At 41.4% G+C, this 14,752-nt stretch overlaps 1 protein-coding gene across 4 annotated transcripts in view; it reads right to left on the bottom strand.

Annotated features, from left to right (window-relative positions):
* Positions 1-1,159: 1,159 nt before the first annotated feature.
* UNC13B (unc-13 homolog B) overlaps positions 1,160-14,752 on the bottom strand; it is a 174,870-nt gene continuing 161,277 nt past the window's right edge. For 3 of the 4 annotated variants that reach the window (XM_078600220.1, XM_078600221.1, XM_078600222.1), the window contains 6 exons: positions 14,496-14,552; positions 13,475-13,555; positions 11,559-11,706; positions 10,770-10,862; positions 9,907-10,066; positions 1,160-8,524 (listed from right to left, as the gene is read on the bottom strand). In XM_078600220.1, the coding sequence (XP_078456346.1) occupies positions 8,239-8,524; positions 9,907-10,066; positions 10,770-10,862; positions 11,559-11,706; positions 13,475-13,555; positions 14,496-14,552 (825 nt within the window). In that variant the 3' untranslated portion in view covers positions 1,160-8,238. The remainder of the gene's footprint in view (positions 8,525-9,906; positions 10,067-10,769; positions 10,863-11,558; positions 11,707-13,474; positions 13,556-14,495; positions 14,553-14,752) is intronic. The other variant, XM_078600223.1, reaches the window with a different exon arrangement.

Below are 14,752 nucleotides of genomic sequence, written 5' to 3'. Positions count from 1 at the left end.
TGGCAATTTGAGCGAGTACGTTCGTTTAAAAAAAAATCCTTTATATTAAGTTCACTTGCTTGCTTGCGCGCTTATGACCGTGCAAATCTTTCGGTCGTTTTTTAACCCACTTCCCGTGATCCAATCGAGCTGACATTTTGCACACAGACTCGTTGTGCGTGACAATTTATTTTCGTGAAAAAAATGTCCAAAATTTTACACTTTTAGGAAAAAATAAATTATATTTAATTATCAATTGCTTAATGGTGGCAGGCAATCATCTGACCCATAGGTGGCAGCCATCTCAAGCCAGAGGACGAGAGGACTCTAGCCGCCACGCATATAAAGGATTTTTCGTGAAAAACTTAGTTTTTACGGGTTAATTTTTAAACACGAGAATAGGACGTATACATGTGATGCTTTATACCACTAGGGGCGTTGTGTCTCGCCACTAGAGGGCGCTGCATTGTAATTGCATTGCCAAACATCGCCACCCACACCGCTCTACCGACGCGTGTTCGCCATGAGAGCCGCGGTTTGACACGAAACGGAACTCGGCACCGCGACGCCACGAATCGCGCGGATCCGCGGCCACTTCCCGCTACTGGGTGCGACATTCTGCCGGAAAATGTTCTGCTGGAAAATATTCGCAGAGATTTTGCACAAAAGTATCGCTTACAGCTCAAATATAAAATGCAATAACAGCACAGGGCTCCCCAGTCGATACGCGTTTTGTTCATTGCAAAAAAATTGTTTATATATAAATAGCATCTAATTTAAAGCTTTAAACCTGAAAGATATAATTACAAATTTAAAGGTCCTGATTGCAATTATAAAAGACATACCATTTTGACTAGCTGCTGTATATTACAGAGGCGTTTTATGAGATGGAAATGAATGGCTATGCAATTACAAACCATGGCCTGAATAACAAATACTGAGAATATATCAAAACCATATCTAAACAGAACGCAGGTAAACCTACACTTTTCTCGCACCATGCAAAATAACATCATGAAAACGCCCATAAAATTATAAAACAGAACGGAACGTTTGCTGCACAAATATGTTCCCTACCCCCCATATTTACGTGATAGGCACATTTGCAACAACGACAATACGGAGACTACAGACATAAAACATCCGCGGAGCGAGCACAAGAATGTAGTCCACAAAGTAGCCGGAGCCACATCAGCTGTTTTATTGTAGTAAATTGTGCAACATGCAATGTGTCAAACATGCGTAAGTTAATCGTGGACAACACAACGAGCCAGCGAATCACAACGACGTTTATGCCGCCATGACATTCGGGGACGACTGCGCATTCCTTGTTATCTGGGCCCCGTGACACACCACACGCACCACACTCGCAACCACCGCTTGCTGTGTTATGCAACGTTGTGTGTGCTTCATAGAAAGATTTTGGCAAGCCTGCTCTCAACGTGTACCCATCTATATATGTTTGTAGGTGTACGACATTAAATCAAGCAGCAGCATCCGTTTCAAAATAACTCTACACTTAATTTTGCAGTTTTGTTCATTAAAAGCGCATTTGACGACAAATCAGGAGTGCGACACTACAGCAGATTCAGCAATAAGTTCCCACATCATTATTCACTCTATCTTCTATATTATAGAAATCCAGACCGTACAAAGATACACAAAACTGTAAACCCTCAACACCTCATCTCCACCTGGAATGCACAATTTGACAACAGAAAGAAGCCTTTAAAACAATACTTCAAAATTTGTTTTAATGTTCTCCAAAAAAACCCATACTGCAGTATCTTTTCTCTCTTATATTTAAACAGCCACAAAGGTTATATCTACAGGCTTTTATAAAGGTAATGTGTTGTACAGTACATATATAACAAATGTAAACAGGGACAGACATCACAGTTTGTGTGTGTATCTCCAAGCCCGGGTTTGTATTTTCCCCAAAGGAAAAAGCCCAGAGGCCACCTCTGATTTTCACAGTGATCAGACTTTTTAGGATTTTCTTTTCGTTTTAAAATTACGCTACTTGTTTTCTTCGTGAGGTTTTAAAACTAGCATTATTATTTCAAAGTAGTATTATTATCAAGTCTACTGCTACAAAACTGCAACGAACACCTTTTTCGATATCAAAGCACACATCTCAAAAGATGGGGTTTTTTTTCTTCAAAATAGTCCCACAATGCGAGAAATTTTTTGTGCCATTATCACAAAGCAATAACCACGCGCACCAGTGCATGCTGTGGCTTAAATGTAGAGCAGACCCTTCACTCAGTGGGACAAATGCAGCGTACAAAAACATTGTAGATGCCACCGCTAACATAAGGCCTTGGGCTAACAACGTTATTTACTGAAGCCACAGGGAGGCACAGCCGAACTGCGTACAAATCCCAGCCACTCGACTCTGTAGGCCGCCACAGCAGCGGCACAGCTCTAGACTGGATTCGATGACATCTGTGGCGCAAAATTCCCCACCGATGTTAAGTCGCATTTCCTGCGCTGTGCTTAAGCCGAGTAAGAAAGTATGGACGTCACAGCGCCTACTGGTTTTGCAATTCAATTACAATAGAAACATTGGCAATTCGTGCCCTGCCCGTAATAAAGTTGGCAATTGCGTGGAATGTCTCAAAATCTACGAGTTAACGGATTACTCGTGAGTGAGCCACCATGGCTTCCGGATTGCCAGTAATCAGATTTTTATTATTCACCTTTTGTGTTGCTGCATTATACTGTACCACAACAAGCAAACATCACAAATGAACTGTTACCAAACATACCAATACGTGATGTAGACATATCGTTTTGAGCAATCCTTTACGTTTCAGATTTTGGTGAGGTCGACAGATGCCATGGTGGCAGGGATTCACAATATCAATATATATTGTACGGTCCCACTATTGTAGATACATCACACGATAGTACTTCACACCAGATAGTCTTGAAATTGCACGAATACGTGCACTCTTAAAAAAAAGTGATTCTCCTGTGCGAGCAACGCCAGCAGGCAATGAAACATCCGGAATGTCTAAAGTTAACTGAGCGTCACATAATCGCTTACTGTTCTTGCAGAATGTCACCACAGATTTAATTGGTCAGTGTCTTTTACGAGCCACGAAATAGTGATCCATCTGCACGCTCTGTAAAGAGTTCACCACCGTTGATATGTGTATACGTGTTAGCCCTCTTGTTGGGCTAGGTTGATTGAAGTGACAACCCAAGGTTGTATATGTTTTTTTTGTACAGCCTTTGGTGACCAGCTTGAGATGATCAACTTTGCTATACTTGAGAGCCTGATTTTGGCATTGGTGGCTACCTGGATTTTAACAAAGAACTTCAGCAATGCTGGTTGAGTTCTCTGCCATGGACTACCCTTATGAGTCACCCAACCAACATCTAGGGTGCCTGCTATATATTTGTAATATTTTGTTACCCTGGTACAAGCGTTCTGTCGTAACCATACACCTCTTTTGTAGTTATGATTTAGTCGGACGAGATATAAACAAGGGGAAGAGCAAGGGTGGGGGTCAGCAGCTCTGGGGGAAGGGAGGCGAGATGAACAGTTGGGCAATCTCCCCAACCCCACCCTCCGTAGCACACACACGAGCTTCATGACATGGACTTCAGTCGAATCACGTTGTGCATTATTTGAGCCTGACAACAGCACACACGCCGCACACAAAAGCGAGGTGATGAACGAAATGGGGCTTCGAATCTGTGAGTTACAAAATCATTCCTGCATGCTACCTTACTGCAGTACTCATTTCAGCTGGGTCTGGGCCGGTGAGACTGAACATATCTATGCACCCGGCACACCACATCCAGTATGCTGCTTGCTTTGGCTGAGGGTACTCATCACGTGCCTACTCCAGTTTACCAGAGAACCAAGAAAGAACTTTGCGAGAAATCAATCCCTGGCTGTGCACACGAAATTGAGAAATGAGCGAGCAGTATTTTGGCATTGACTGCTGCAACAATTTGGCAAGGAGCTGTGCAAGGAGACGCGCTGAGCAGACGTCACGGTGCCTCGTTGCTTTAACTTCGTGCCTTTGGATGCTTCCTCAATCTTGAACGGCATTCGTGAATGCGGTCAGCGACTGGGGCGCTGTCTCAACTTGTGAAACGAATATGCAACCAATAATGTCACATTCACGAGTCTTATTTGAGATACTATTCCGACATGTCGTTGCACCACTATCTTGGCAATGTCCAGGGAAATGAGGTGGTTTTATATGTTGTTAATATCCCTCATTTATTGATTTAAATAGAGCCGAGACGCAAAAATATCCTCCAGGAAAAACGTTGCGTATCAATTACATAAAGAGCAATGATAATATAGCACCATGCTTGATCCTCCGGTGATATCTACCTGGAAGTGTACTCAAGACGACCAATTAAGAACAGGAGTGGATTTCCAGCTGAAAACATCAAAATAACATATAGATTATGGCTGATGGAGTTGACCCATTAAGATAATCTCACATCAAAGAGTACGCGTATATATGTGTTGAACCTCTTTCGCACCGTAAGTAGCCAACCGTGATAATTGGATGTGCGGGGGAAGGACAGCAAATTATACACAAAAAGCAGTTCTAAAGAAATTACATTAAATATAGATTTAAAAGTGCATAGCTCCAGTGGCTTCCTAATATCGGAAGGAAAAGCATTCCAGACGGCCACAGAAGCGCATCTGAAAGCGTGCGATGCAGTGGCCGTCTTTGTTCCTATGCTTAGCCAAAGGCTGCTGCGAGGATGACCGGAGTTTGCGTGATGGGTTATGCTCCTTTACGAGATCAGCAGGGTATGGTATTGTGGCAAGGACGTTGTGAGCAATGAGTGCAACCTCATCATGTATTCGTTCTGCAATCGGAAAGTATTGCAGAAATGCAGCACTGTTAGGGGTGGTGATGCATGGGGAGGTCTTAAACAAGCAGATAGACAATGGCTAATGATCTAAAATAAAATCTATTGTATATACGACACATAGGTGTACAGTCGTGAAATATATTTACTTTGTATACTTTATTCATGGATAATCTAAATAAGTGTTTATAAATTACTCTTTCACCTGGGAGGCCATTGTCAATTTTCTCAGCCCTGGGTAAATATAGGTTACGTTTATTTTAGTAATTTCACTGTAGGCAATGTTAATATTTTGACCATAACGCACACCTTGTAATTCATGGCACATACTTCAAAGAGAATATCATCTGGTTTGATGTGTTTCCTTCAGTTGGTGTACACATTAAGGAAAGAGGGCACGAGCTAAACTAAACCCATGACAACAAACTCGTGAACAATCTGCCTTGTACTCTGTGATGTTGGTGCATATTAAGCGAATACAACTATCTCAGGTAATGACATTTATGAAAGGGAACTTCAATAGAAAGGATAAGATCAGCGTTGTTGTCATTAGCAATAATCACAATGACCGTATTTGATATTTAATTTACGTTCCATCTGTAAACATTTCCTAAACCTGGCGGGGACTTCCTACGTACGGTGCAAAAGAAGTTCGACATACAAAAATGTATAAAAGTATGTTTTTTTTAAAAAGGTAAAATAGAATGTGGAACGTAGGGTATTGTAGAAGCAGTTAGGTTTATGCAAATCCACAAAGCAGGCAATTCATACAGATGAGACCAAGGGAGTCAGATTGTGGATATGCAACATGTTCTATGCATTGTGCTCCCCGATGAAAATAAAATGCTTGTGAATATCGTATTCATTTGAAAACAGATTGACATTGATATCAATTCTTCAAAAGAAAACATCTGGAATGTCTGAATGAGGGTATGACCTAAATGTTGTGACAGCAACATCCAGGAATGACATTTGAAAAATGATCGTGAAAATGTACGATTTTTAGAGAAATAATCAAATATATAGCTAACGGAGTCACTCAAAACATGCAGAGTGGCTTGTATATTGCATCTCAGTCGAAGGTTAGTGTTAGATTAAATAATATGTACACTATGTGCACAAAAAAGACATTAAAGAGCAAATAAGTGCTAAAATCAAAACCAGCGTAATTACAACCAAAATTGAGCCACTGCTCCATTGAGTTGGAAAGTGCGAAAAATATTAAACTGGTTCCGAATTAGTTGCTACACCAAGTGATATCAACTGAAATAGCAATGCAACTTAAAGATGAGGCATCATGATGCGGTGATAAATGTAAATAGCCATGCTGCACAGCAGTATGAGATACAAATATGCAAAGACATGGTTGAGTACAGAGTAATAAAAACGACTGGGAGATTATGGGAAATCATCTAGGGGTTTACCTTTGCACAACAAAGCTGGAACTTACAGTTTGATAACACCCGTGATTCCACAAACAAGTTTAAAATGTACCCTGATTTGAATATCGGAGGTGAGGATAATTGTAATTATTAAAACGCTTATCGCCATATTATCATGAAGCAAGTTGTAGGTTACTTCATATGCCTTAGGAATGGCGACTTTTTAAATCAATGAAAATTAATCTAATTGTTGAGTGGTTTTAATCACGTTGTGTATCACGTGTTCTTGATGTTTAATTTACATATGCTCTGATTTGGCCACGAGTTACAAAACAGCACTGATGTACACTTCCAGTCCGAGCTACTTCCCCTGTACCCGTCACCAATCCATGAGCTGCTTCCGGTGTGGACTGTGATCCGAGATTAACAACACCACCAAGACAAACCTCGGTGAGTTTCGTTGCAGTGTACCTCTTCATTCTACTCAATAGTGAATCGTCACAACAAAAAACTATCAAGGTCATGTTTGAAAAAATTGGCATTTTCAGCTGGATTATCCAAAACATTGTATGTTTGTTAGATATATATACACATTATCTGTTAAATTGGTCACGTAGAGTTTTTTAAAAAGTGTAATCTATGACTGGATGGCTTAGATAAAACACATGCACACACTGTGGCTTCCATACACTGCAGCACACAAGGAATGCACACATGATTCGATGTTAATCCTGCATTGACCTCTGCGACACGTAAAAAAGCATTGTACAAGTGCACAACATACATTCTATTTTGGCTGTTTTTCACAGAATCCATCACCTCAAAAGGAAAGACTTTCAACCGACATTTGGTCCGGTGTTTTTATGCACCCAGGTTAAGAGCATTACCTTGTTTAAGTCCTTTTGAGGAGCTATTGCAAAGTGGCCTCAGTACGACTTAACAAACCCTCCGTAACGGTCACTCAAGCACAAAGGTGTTTGTTCCACGCCAAGCCATTTTGCAAATGGGAAAAATGCCACACACAAAAACAGCACGTGCCACACCAAACACCTGGGAGGGGGGGGGGGCGACAACGCGATGTCAAGAGGGGGGTATGGGGGTCAACCTGCATGTAAACCTCCGCACGGGGAAACGACATAAAAATTACTGCAGTCACTCTTCAAGTGTGTCCTGGAAAGACAATCATATGACGCTGATTGGCCCGGCACAGTCTGACCACGCTGTGAGGTTTCCCTCAAGGACGGGAAGGGACCTCGACTTGTTAAAAACAAAAGAGAGAAAGAGGTGAGGAACGTAAAATGCAGTGTCATTGTAACATTCTAATACTGTGCTACTTTCAGATCTACAAAAATAAAACTGTGCTTCACAGCAATCTGAATAAAAGTTTTGCGTGTGCAAAAAAACATTGTAGGAGGATATGCTGGGTGCCTGATGAAATGTTCAAGCTAATGTAAAATACTTTATTTTGGTATGAATTCCCGTTGTTCAAAGACACTACATTATCGTTTATACCCCCACACTCTGTTTGCTGTGGTGGACCTCAGTTCTCCTGGGCACAACTGGCCTTTCTATTTGTGCCTTTTCTCCAAGCCACTGTAGCATCTGTCACCGGATTTGTCAGGGCTGTGTACAGCTTCACTCACACACGTGCACCTGAGAGACAACGGGACAGAACCATGGCACTTTCTTACTTAGGAATAAATTTTGATTGAGGATATACTGCGCTGTTCTTTTTTTGTTTCTGTTGCCGTGACTTCATATTTTCGGCTTGGCATCTTTGCCGCGTGTCGATCATCAACGGGACACACAAATCAAACCGACGTTAAGATTTCAACCGACGTTAAAATTTACAAAGTTTCACGTTTTTCCTCGCTATTAAGTGCAAGATCACCTTGCCACATCTCCCCTTCAGTGGAGTGACCAAGGCAATTGTTATTAGACTGAGAAACTTGTAAAATTGAGACAGGATTACTCTGGTGGTCTGTTCAGGCAGTTCTAGGACTCAAACGGGGAGCGGTTGGTTTCACTGGGGCTCCTCGTTAGAGCGCGACTCTGACTTGAGTTTGACGAATTCGCGAGCCACTTCGTCGTTGGTGCGCTGTGAAAGAATGCGCAGGATAGTAAGGCCTGTCTCGTCCATGTTGAGGCTGCGACCTAGTGGGCACCAGCAAGCACAGCTGCCCTTCTCCTGGATTTCACGCAGTTGCAGCACCGACATGCCCAGCACGCGGTCTTCCCGAGCGAAGCAGTAGTCCTTCACGCACATGTGCAGCTCGTACGAGTCGGGCCCATCCTCATTGCCCAGAATACTGCAAGTGAGCAAGAGGACACACACACAAGCGCGTTGTGATTGAATGTACACAGGGGCAAAGAGAGGCACTCAAAGAGTACGCCTGATTTGACTCTACGCCGAGATTCGTTTTGACCTCCACAAAGTCAAGGAGAACAAAGTAAATTCGTGCTTTGCAAAGGCTCATGACAGCCATAGCCAAATAATTTCAGGTAAATTGCATGGAGAGCCACTAGGCTTTCAATTAAATTATCTGCACACAATGGCTACGCTTCTCCATAACATCCAAGATGCCTCGTGTCCTGGAGCCGAGAGCTACACGCTACACGCCATTACACGACCTCATGTTTTCATAATGCAATCCTAGTTGTTTTGTTAGATGCTATTTTTGTCACATTTATATTGGTATTTATTTTAGCCCAAAGCGAACTAAATCAATTTAGACTTGCACAATACAGCAATAATACAAATAATCTGGTTATTCTTTCCATGATCTGCTTTTTGTATAAACAGGGAACTACTTTGGATTTAAAAAACCAACAACATATAACAGTGATACATTTTTAGGTATAAACTGTAATTATTAATAGTTTATTTCGTTCGTGATAGTAATTTTATATATTGATTTAAAGCTTTCGTGACTGCAGGGATTCATATTCTTGGTTCTTTTGGTAAAGTCACGTAGAAGGGAAATAAAAAAACTAAAAATCTTATTTTATTATTTCCCTTCTACGTGACTTTACCGAAAAAATCAAGAATATAATTTTATACAGTTTTCAGGAGCACATTGCACAAACAATGTAACCCTCTAGTGATATAGTCAAATATTTCGCTGTAATGAAGTACATAATTTGTTTTTTCTTGAGGATAATACAAATATCACTCTGGCCGGTGGAGCACCTCCAGGCTGCTCCACAAAGCAAGGGCTGTCAGGGCAAACAAAGAGTTTTCTTTAACTGTGGCTGCATGTCTTCAGCTGGCTTTGGAGTAGGATCACAAATGTAAATGACAAGCATAATAAATAATTGCCATACAGCACAAAGCATTTGTTGTTGTTTTCACTGCATTTTCATCGATTTAAGTTGCCGGGTATAATTATGCAAACATTGCATTCCGTGAAATCCCTACTGGTGGGAGCCTCATGCATATTCTAGTGAGGAAGACAGCCCTGATATGAGACACCACAAGAGCTCACACCCTGGAGATTGCTTTGGTCAACTTAAACAAACAAGACAATCGTTCTGACATTATATATACAACATTTTTTAATACTTTTTTTTTCTTTTAAAACTTTATATTTTTACGAACAAAATAAGTGTGAAAATTCCGTTTGAGAATCAATTAATGATGAATTTTATGAAAGAAGTCAACGTTGGCACATGGAAGGAGGGGTGTACTCACAAGTGGAATGTCTCATTGTACTTGGGAGCCCAGTTATTGCTCTTGGATTTGGTGGCGAATCTCCTCTTCTTGTCGCTGAGGTGTGGCCCAATGATGTTGATCTCCACGAACGGGCGGAACATCCCCGTGGTTTGCCACTTGAGGTCGTTGGCTGCGACCACTGCGCGGGAGAGGTGGGACGGCAGACGGCTGGTTTGAACGCACGAGCTCGACAGCGTGCAAAGCCACCCGCTCCAAAATGCACGCACACCTCTCAAATGTTCATCGGACTATTCCTATTTTGTTATATCAATAATAAACTAAAAAAAATTCCCAGCGGTAATGAGGCAGCCTCTTCGGCCGTGACGATGGGGTCACATTCCATGGGCGTGCCTCACCTCCTCTGCCTGTGATATCATTCGTCACGGCTACAAGACAGGTCCAATGACTTGTACATTGACTAAAATATTTAAACGCACAGCTATTACAACAGCTTGATTATCTCATACAAATATGGCACACCAAGAGACGTTTAAATATTTAGAGGACAGTTCACTCATTTGTAACACTTGTTATAAACATCACACAAATCTTTGAAATGTTTCACGCTTCAATATCTAACGTTTGGAGGTGATGCCTGGTGCCCCACAGGAAGACGTAAGCCGAATAAACCAAAAGATATCTTGTACATATGTATGTACTGATGTACAAGATGTCTTGTACATATGTATGTACTTATGTAAAAGATAGCATACATTTGTGTGTTTTTCTATGTCGCACATCTTTGGTAAAGTTTTATTTAAAAAGTTACCAAACCTGCTCCGGACTTCTTGGTTCCCAAACAACAACAATAACAACGGTGAGGTCCCCCCGTCGTCGCTTACCTTTCACAGTGACCTTGTGCTCGCCTGTGCCAGGGTGAGTGAAGAGGTCAACCTGGATGGAAATCTCCCCAACCGGGTCATCGACACCAGCCCCTGAAAGCCAACCGCACGCACACACGACCGTCATGAGAACGCGCCGAGCGAGGCCGGCCAAGCGTCTGTCTCCGTGGTCAGAGACGAACAGGACCAGCTCGAACCGCGAGGATACACATCGACGACAAGAAACAAAGGATGGGGTGTAACCAAAAAACAAAACACACGCTCACAACGACCGCGTTGTCGTCTTCTACTCGACGTTGACTAAGACGAGGTCGCTACGACTGGGAAGCCAATGCCTGACACCGCTGTGGGTGACGGCATGAGCTCTCCCAGGTCACGTACCCTCTTGCGGTGGCTCATCCTCACTAGCCGTCACCCTAATCCCCTTTCCATCATGCACTGCGCCAAATGATGTAGACATCCAACAGAATGCGAGGGTTTGACCAAAACAAAAAATCCACGTGAAATAAGCACGCATTTGGCTTCGTAATTAGTAAAGTCATGAACAGACACAAGTCACACATTGAAAATGCATGTACATGCCATCAATACTGAAAAAGAAAGGGTATGTTAGAACCCACGGTGATAAATTGTCTGCCGTTTAAGAAGAAAAAGTAATTTCTGCAAATAAACCAAATGAAACATTTTTTTGTACATTATAAACGTGGTGGTATACTTGAAGGTTACAGGAGCGAGCTTAATGCAAAAACAATGTTGCTCAAGAGACCAGCACAGGACAAGAAGCACTACCTTGCGACATCTGCGACTGTATGAAGGTCTTGATGAGAGTGTCGGTGGTCTGCGTGTACAGCGACAGGGCGTAGTGGAGTGACGCCAAATCAGGGCTCTTCTCAAGGAAAGCCTTCTTTAGGCCATTCCCACCAGCGTAGAAGTATTGCTAAATGGGCAACAGAGAGGAGAAAACACAACAAATCAGTAAAATGCATTGAAATCACACCACTGTCACTGCTATAAATAAATCCATGTACATTTTCAAAGTTACATTTTGATGTCATGACAGTGATAGGGCCGATTACTTCTCGTACATGTGTCCTTGTTATCGAAGCTCTGCCACATTGTGTGCACGCGGATCAAACTGCACGTTGACCAAACACGACGCAATTGTACAATGGAAGCAGCACAATCCAGAGGAGAAATATGACGAGCCATAATAAGCACCTGTTATATATGTTACAAACAACACATTGTCATATTACATATGTGTTAGATGAGCAATAAAATTATTGCATAAAGCCAAATATGAGATTGACGACATTCGTGCAATCTATCGATATGGCTAAATGGGAAATCTATGCTTTTTAGTTTACATGCAGTAGATGGCCACATTTGTAAACTTGCGTTTTTTTGGAGCCAATACTGCATAGATCATTGAGTGTAAGGGTAAGGTAGATGTGCATACTATATTTTATTTGTGCATTAATACATAGCACCATTGTCTTATTTTTCTCTCTCTTCATTTGAAATGCTGAACTGCATACCACATTACGAGCCCAGGTGAGCACTAAACCCTGATTTTAATCATCGCATCAAGACCCAAATCAAAATGCCCATTTAACTCCCTGATTGGATCATCAACGCATGTAGTAGACATAATGCTTCCCTGAGAGAGAGGAAAAAAATGGGATTGGAAGGGCTGGACCACGTCAATTCTCCGTTGACTCATTCCCTGCATGCAAACCAGTGTTCCCACTCTATAGTTTTTCACAATATGATACTAAAATTTACGAACTGACAAATAACGTGTTATCAGTTTCCCTCAACCTTGTAATTGTATTTCACATGATTGTACTTCAAGTATAAATAGAGATTGCTTAAAAGGTGTTAAACTGTGGTTCACTCCACATAGGCCTTTCATAATCCTTCATAAACATTGCAACTGTACAATCCACAATGCCGAAAAGCGCACGTTCTGTCAGAAAATGATGTTATATAACCACCGTGCTGTCAATTTATTCTGAAAGTGTTTCACAAAGCACTAATTTATTGGAATTAAATATTATTATGAAGACGATTATGAACAAAAATGGCTGTCCGTCTGATGAAGCTAGTTGTAATTACTGGCGAAACGTCGTACTCAGATTGTAATTGTTGTAGATTTGCTCTCCAACACACCGGTGTGCTGTACTAGTAACGAATTGGCATGTTTTGTTTACGTGACATACTTTTCGATTTAAAGCTTTCGTGACTGCAGGGATTCATATTCTTGGTTCTTTCGGTAAAATCACATAGAAGGGAAATAATAAAATAATAAAACTTAAAAAATAAAATTCTCACGACGTTTCGATTGCAACACAAGCAATCATTATCAGGTGTGAAAACCATAACAATCATTTTAAAAAAAAGTGGCTGTCCGTGGTGCTAACGTTAAGAAAAAAACGCCACTTTGTTGTGTTTTTCACACCTGATGATGCTTGCTTGTGTTGCAGTCGAAACGTCGTTAGAATTGTATATCTTCATAATTAAATTTTTTCCCTTCTACGTGACTTTACCTAAAGCACCAAGAATATGAATAATACTCGGTAAGAGTTTATTTAAAATTTCTGCGACCGAGCTCTAAACTGCTGCTTAGTCGTTGCTGTCGAGGCGCCAAGCAAGGCTGGGCGTCGCTCGCCGCCGCCGCAGAAAATGAGGGAGCGGAGACGAACCTTGATTGTATCGAGCGCGACGTCCATTACCGCGCACTGCTTGGGCGTGAGGCTCTTCGTCTCGGTGCTCACCATGTGCTCCTGCAATCAGAGCGAACGTCGCGGGAGATCACCGTCAAATCGACTCCGCGCACTCCCCCGTCTCGCTTTGTTGAAAAGGGAGACGGCATGCAAGGCCACGCGACATGCGCGCCAGGCAGGCCCTGTTAATCTTTAGAAAGCTGGAAGTGAATGCTGGATGCAAAAATATGTTTTGTTGGGAAAAAAATACAATTAAATATATATTTTTCAAGATGATTAATTTTATCAGGAAAATTATTATAAATATGAACAAGCATTCAGATTCCAATCGTTTGGTAGGATTAGCAAATTATAATAAACTTTTCAAACAAAAGCCACGGAATTCAATGTGCAGGTCAAATTGACCTGAATTCAGTCTGTTATAATGTTGTCTCAGATCAGAATTAGGCTGATGTCAGAAATTCCTGTGCACAGGTAACATTGCAATGGTTAGATGTAAATGAAGCCTCATGTACATGTCTTAATATACAATTAAATGTGCACGGAACTTCTACAATTATTGCAAATGTATGATTTTTAATAAAAAAAATCTAAATCACCAAGATTTGGATTTCAGTAGTTAACAGAAATTGTATTGTGTTATGCTACAGTGGCTTATTCGGTTTATTTAACAAAATTATCGTACTTTGTATTTTTTTGCACAGCAGATACTTTGTTGTTAGCACAGTATTTGTTTTCATAAAGGTAAATTAACTTAGCATGTTCATGCATTGACTACTATCCAAGGCAGCTGAAAAAATCGAGAGCATGCAACTCCAAACAGTCTGACACAATCAGATTTAAAAAGGGTGTTAGAATTAACACCGTTACACTCAATCACACCAACTATTGCGTTACAAAGCTTTAGACACAAGAGCAGAAGAAGAATTAATCGCAAACGCAGAAAAGGAAACAACACTGAACAGAACAGGAATAAGAATAAAACACCAAAGACCAATACCTTGAGTTTTGAAAACTGCCCAAGTTCTTTTGCGGCATTGAAAATAAGTTGTGTTCCCTGGGAAGGCGTGAAATTCAGAGAGGAAAACGCAGACAAGATCACACTATTGCAAGGAAAACGTTCGGCAAAAAAGCACCGCCATTTTTTTGTGTGCCAAGAGCAAAGCAGTCACCACCACCATCACCACGAAGAGTTTCCTGTTGTTCAAACCGTGAGGAATTAACCCAGACAGCATACAAAAATCCCAGCCACTGAAG

Source organism: Lampetra planeri, chromosome 13 (assembly GCF_965212315.1).
Source record: "Lampetra planeri chromosome 13, kcLamPlan1.2.h2, whole genome shotgun sequence".
Taxonomy (NCBI): Eukaryota; Metazoa; Chordata; class Hyperoartia; order Petromyzontiformes; family Petromyzontidae; genus Lampetra; species Lampetra planeri.
The sequence above is the reverse complement of the archived record's forward strand: the minus strand, read 5'-3'. Positions and strand labels throughout refer to the sequence as shown.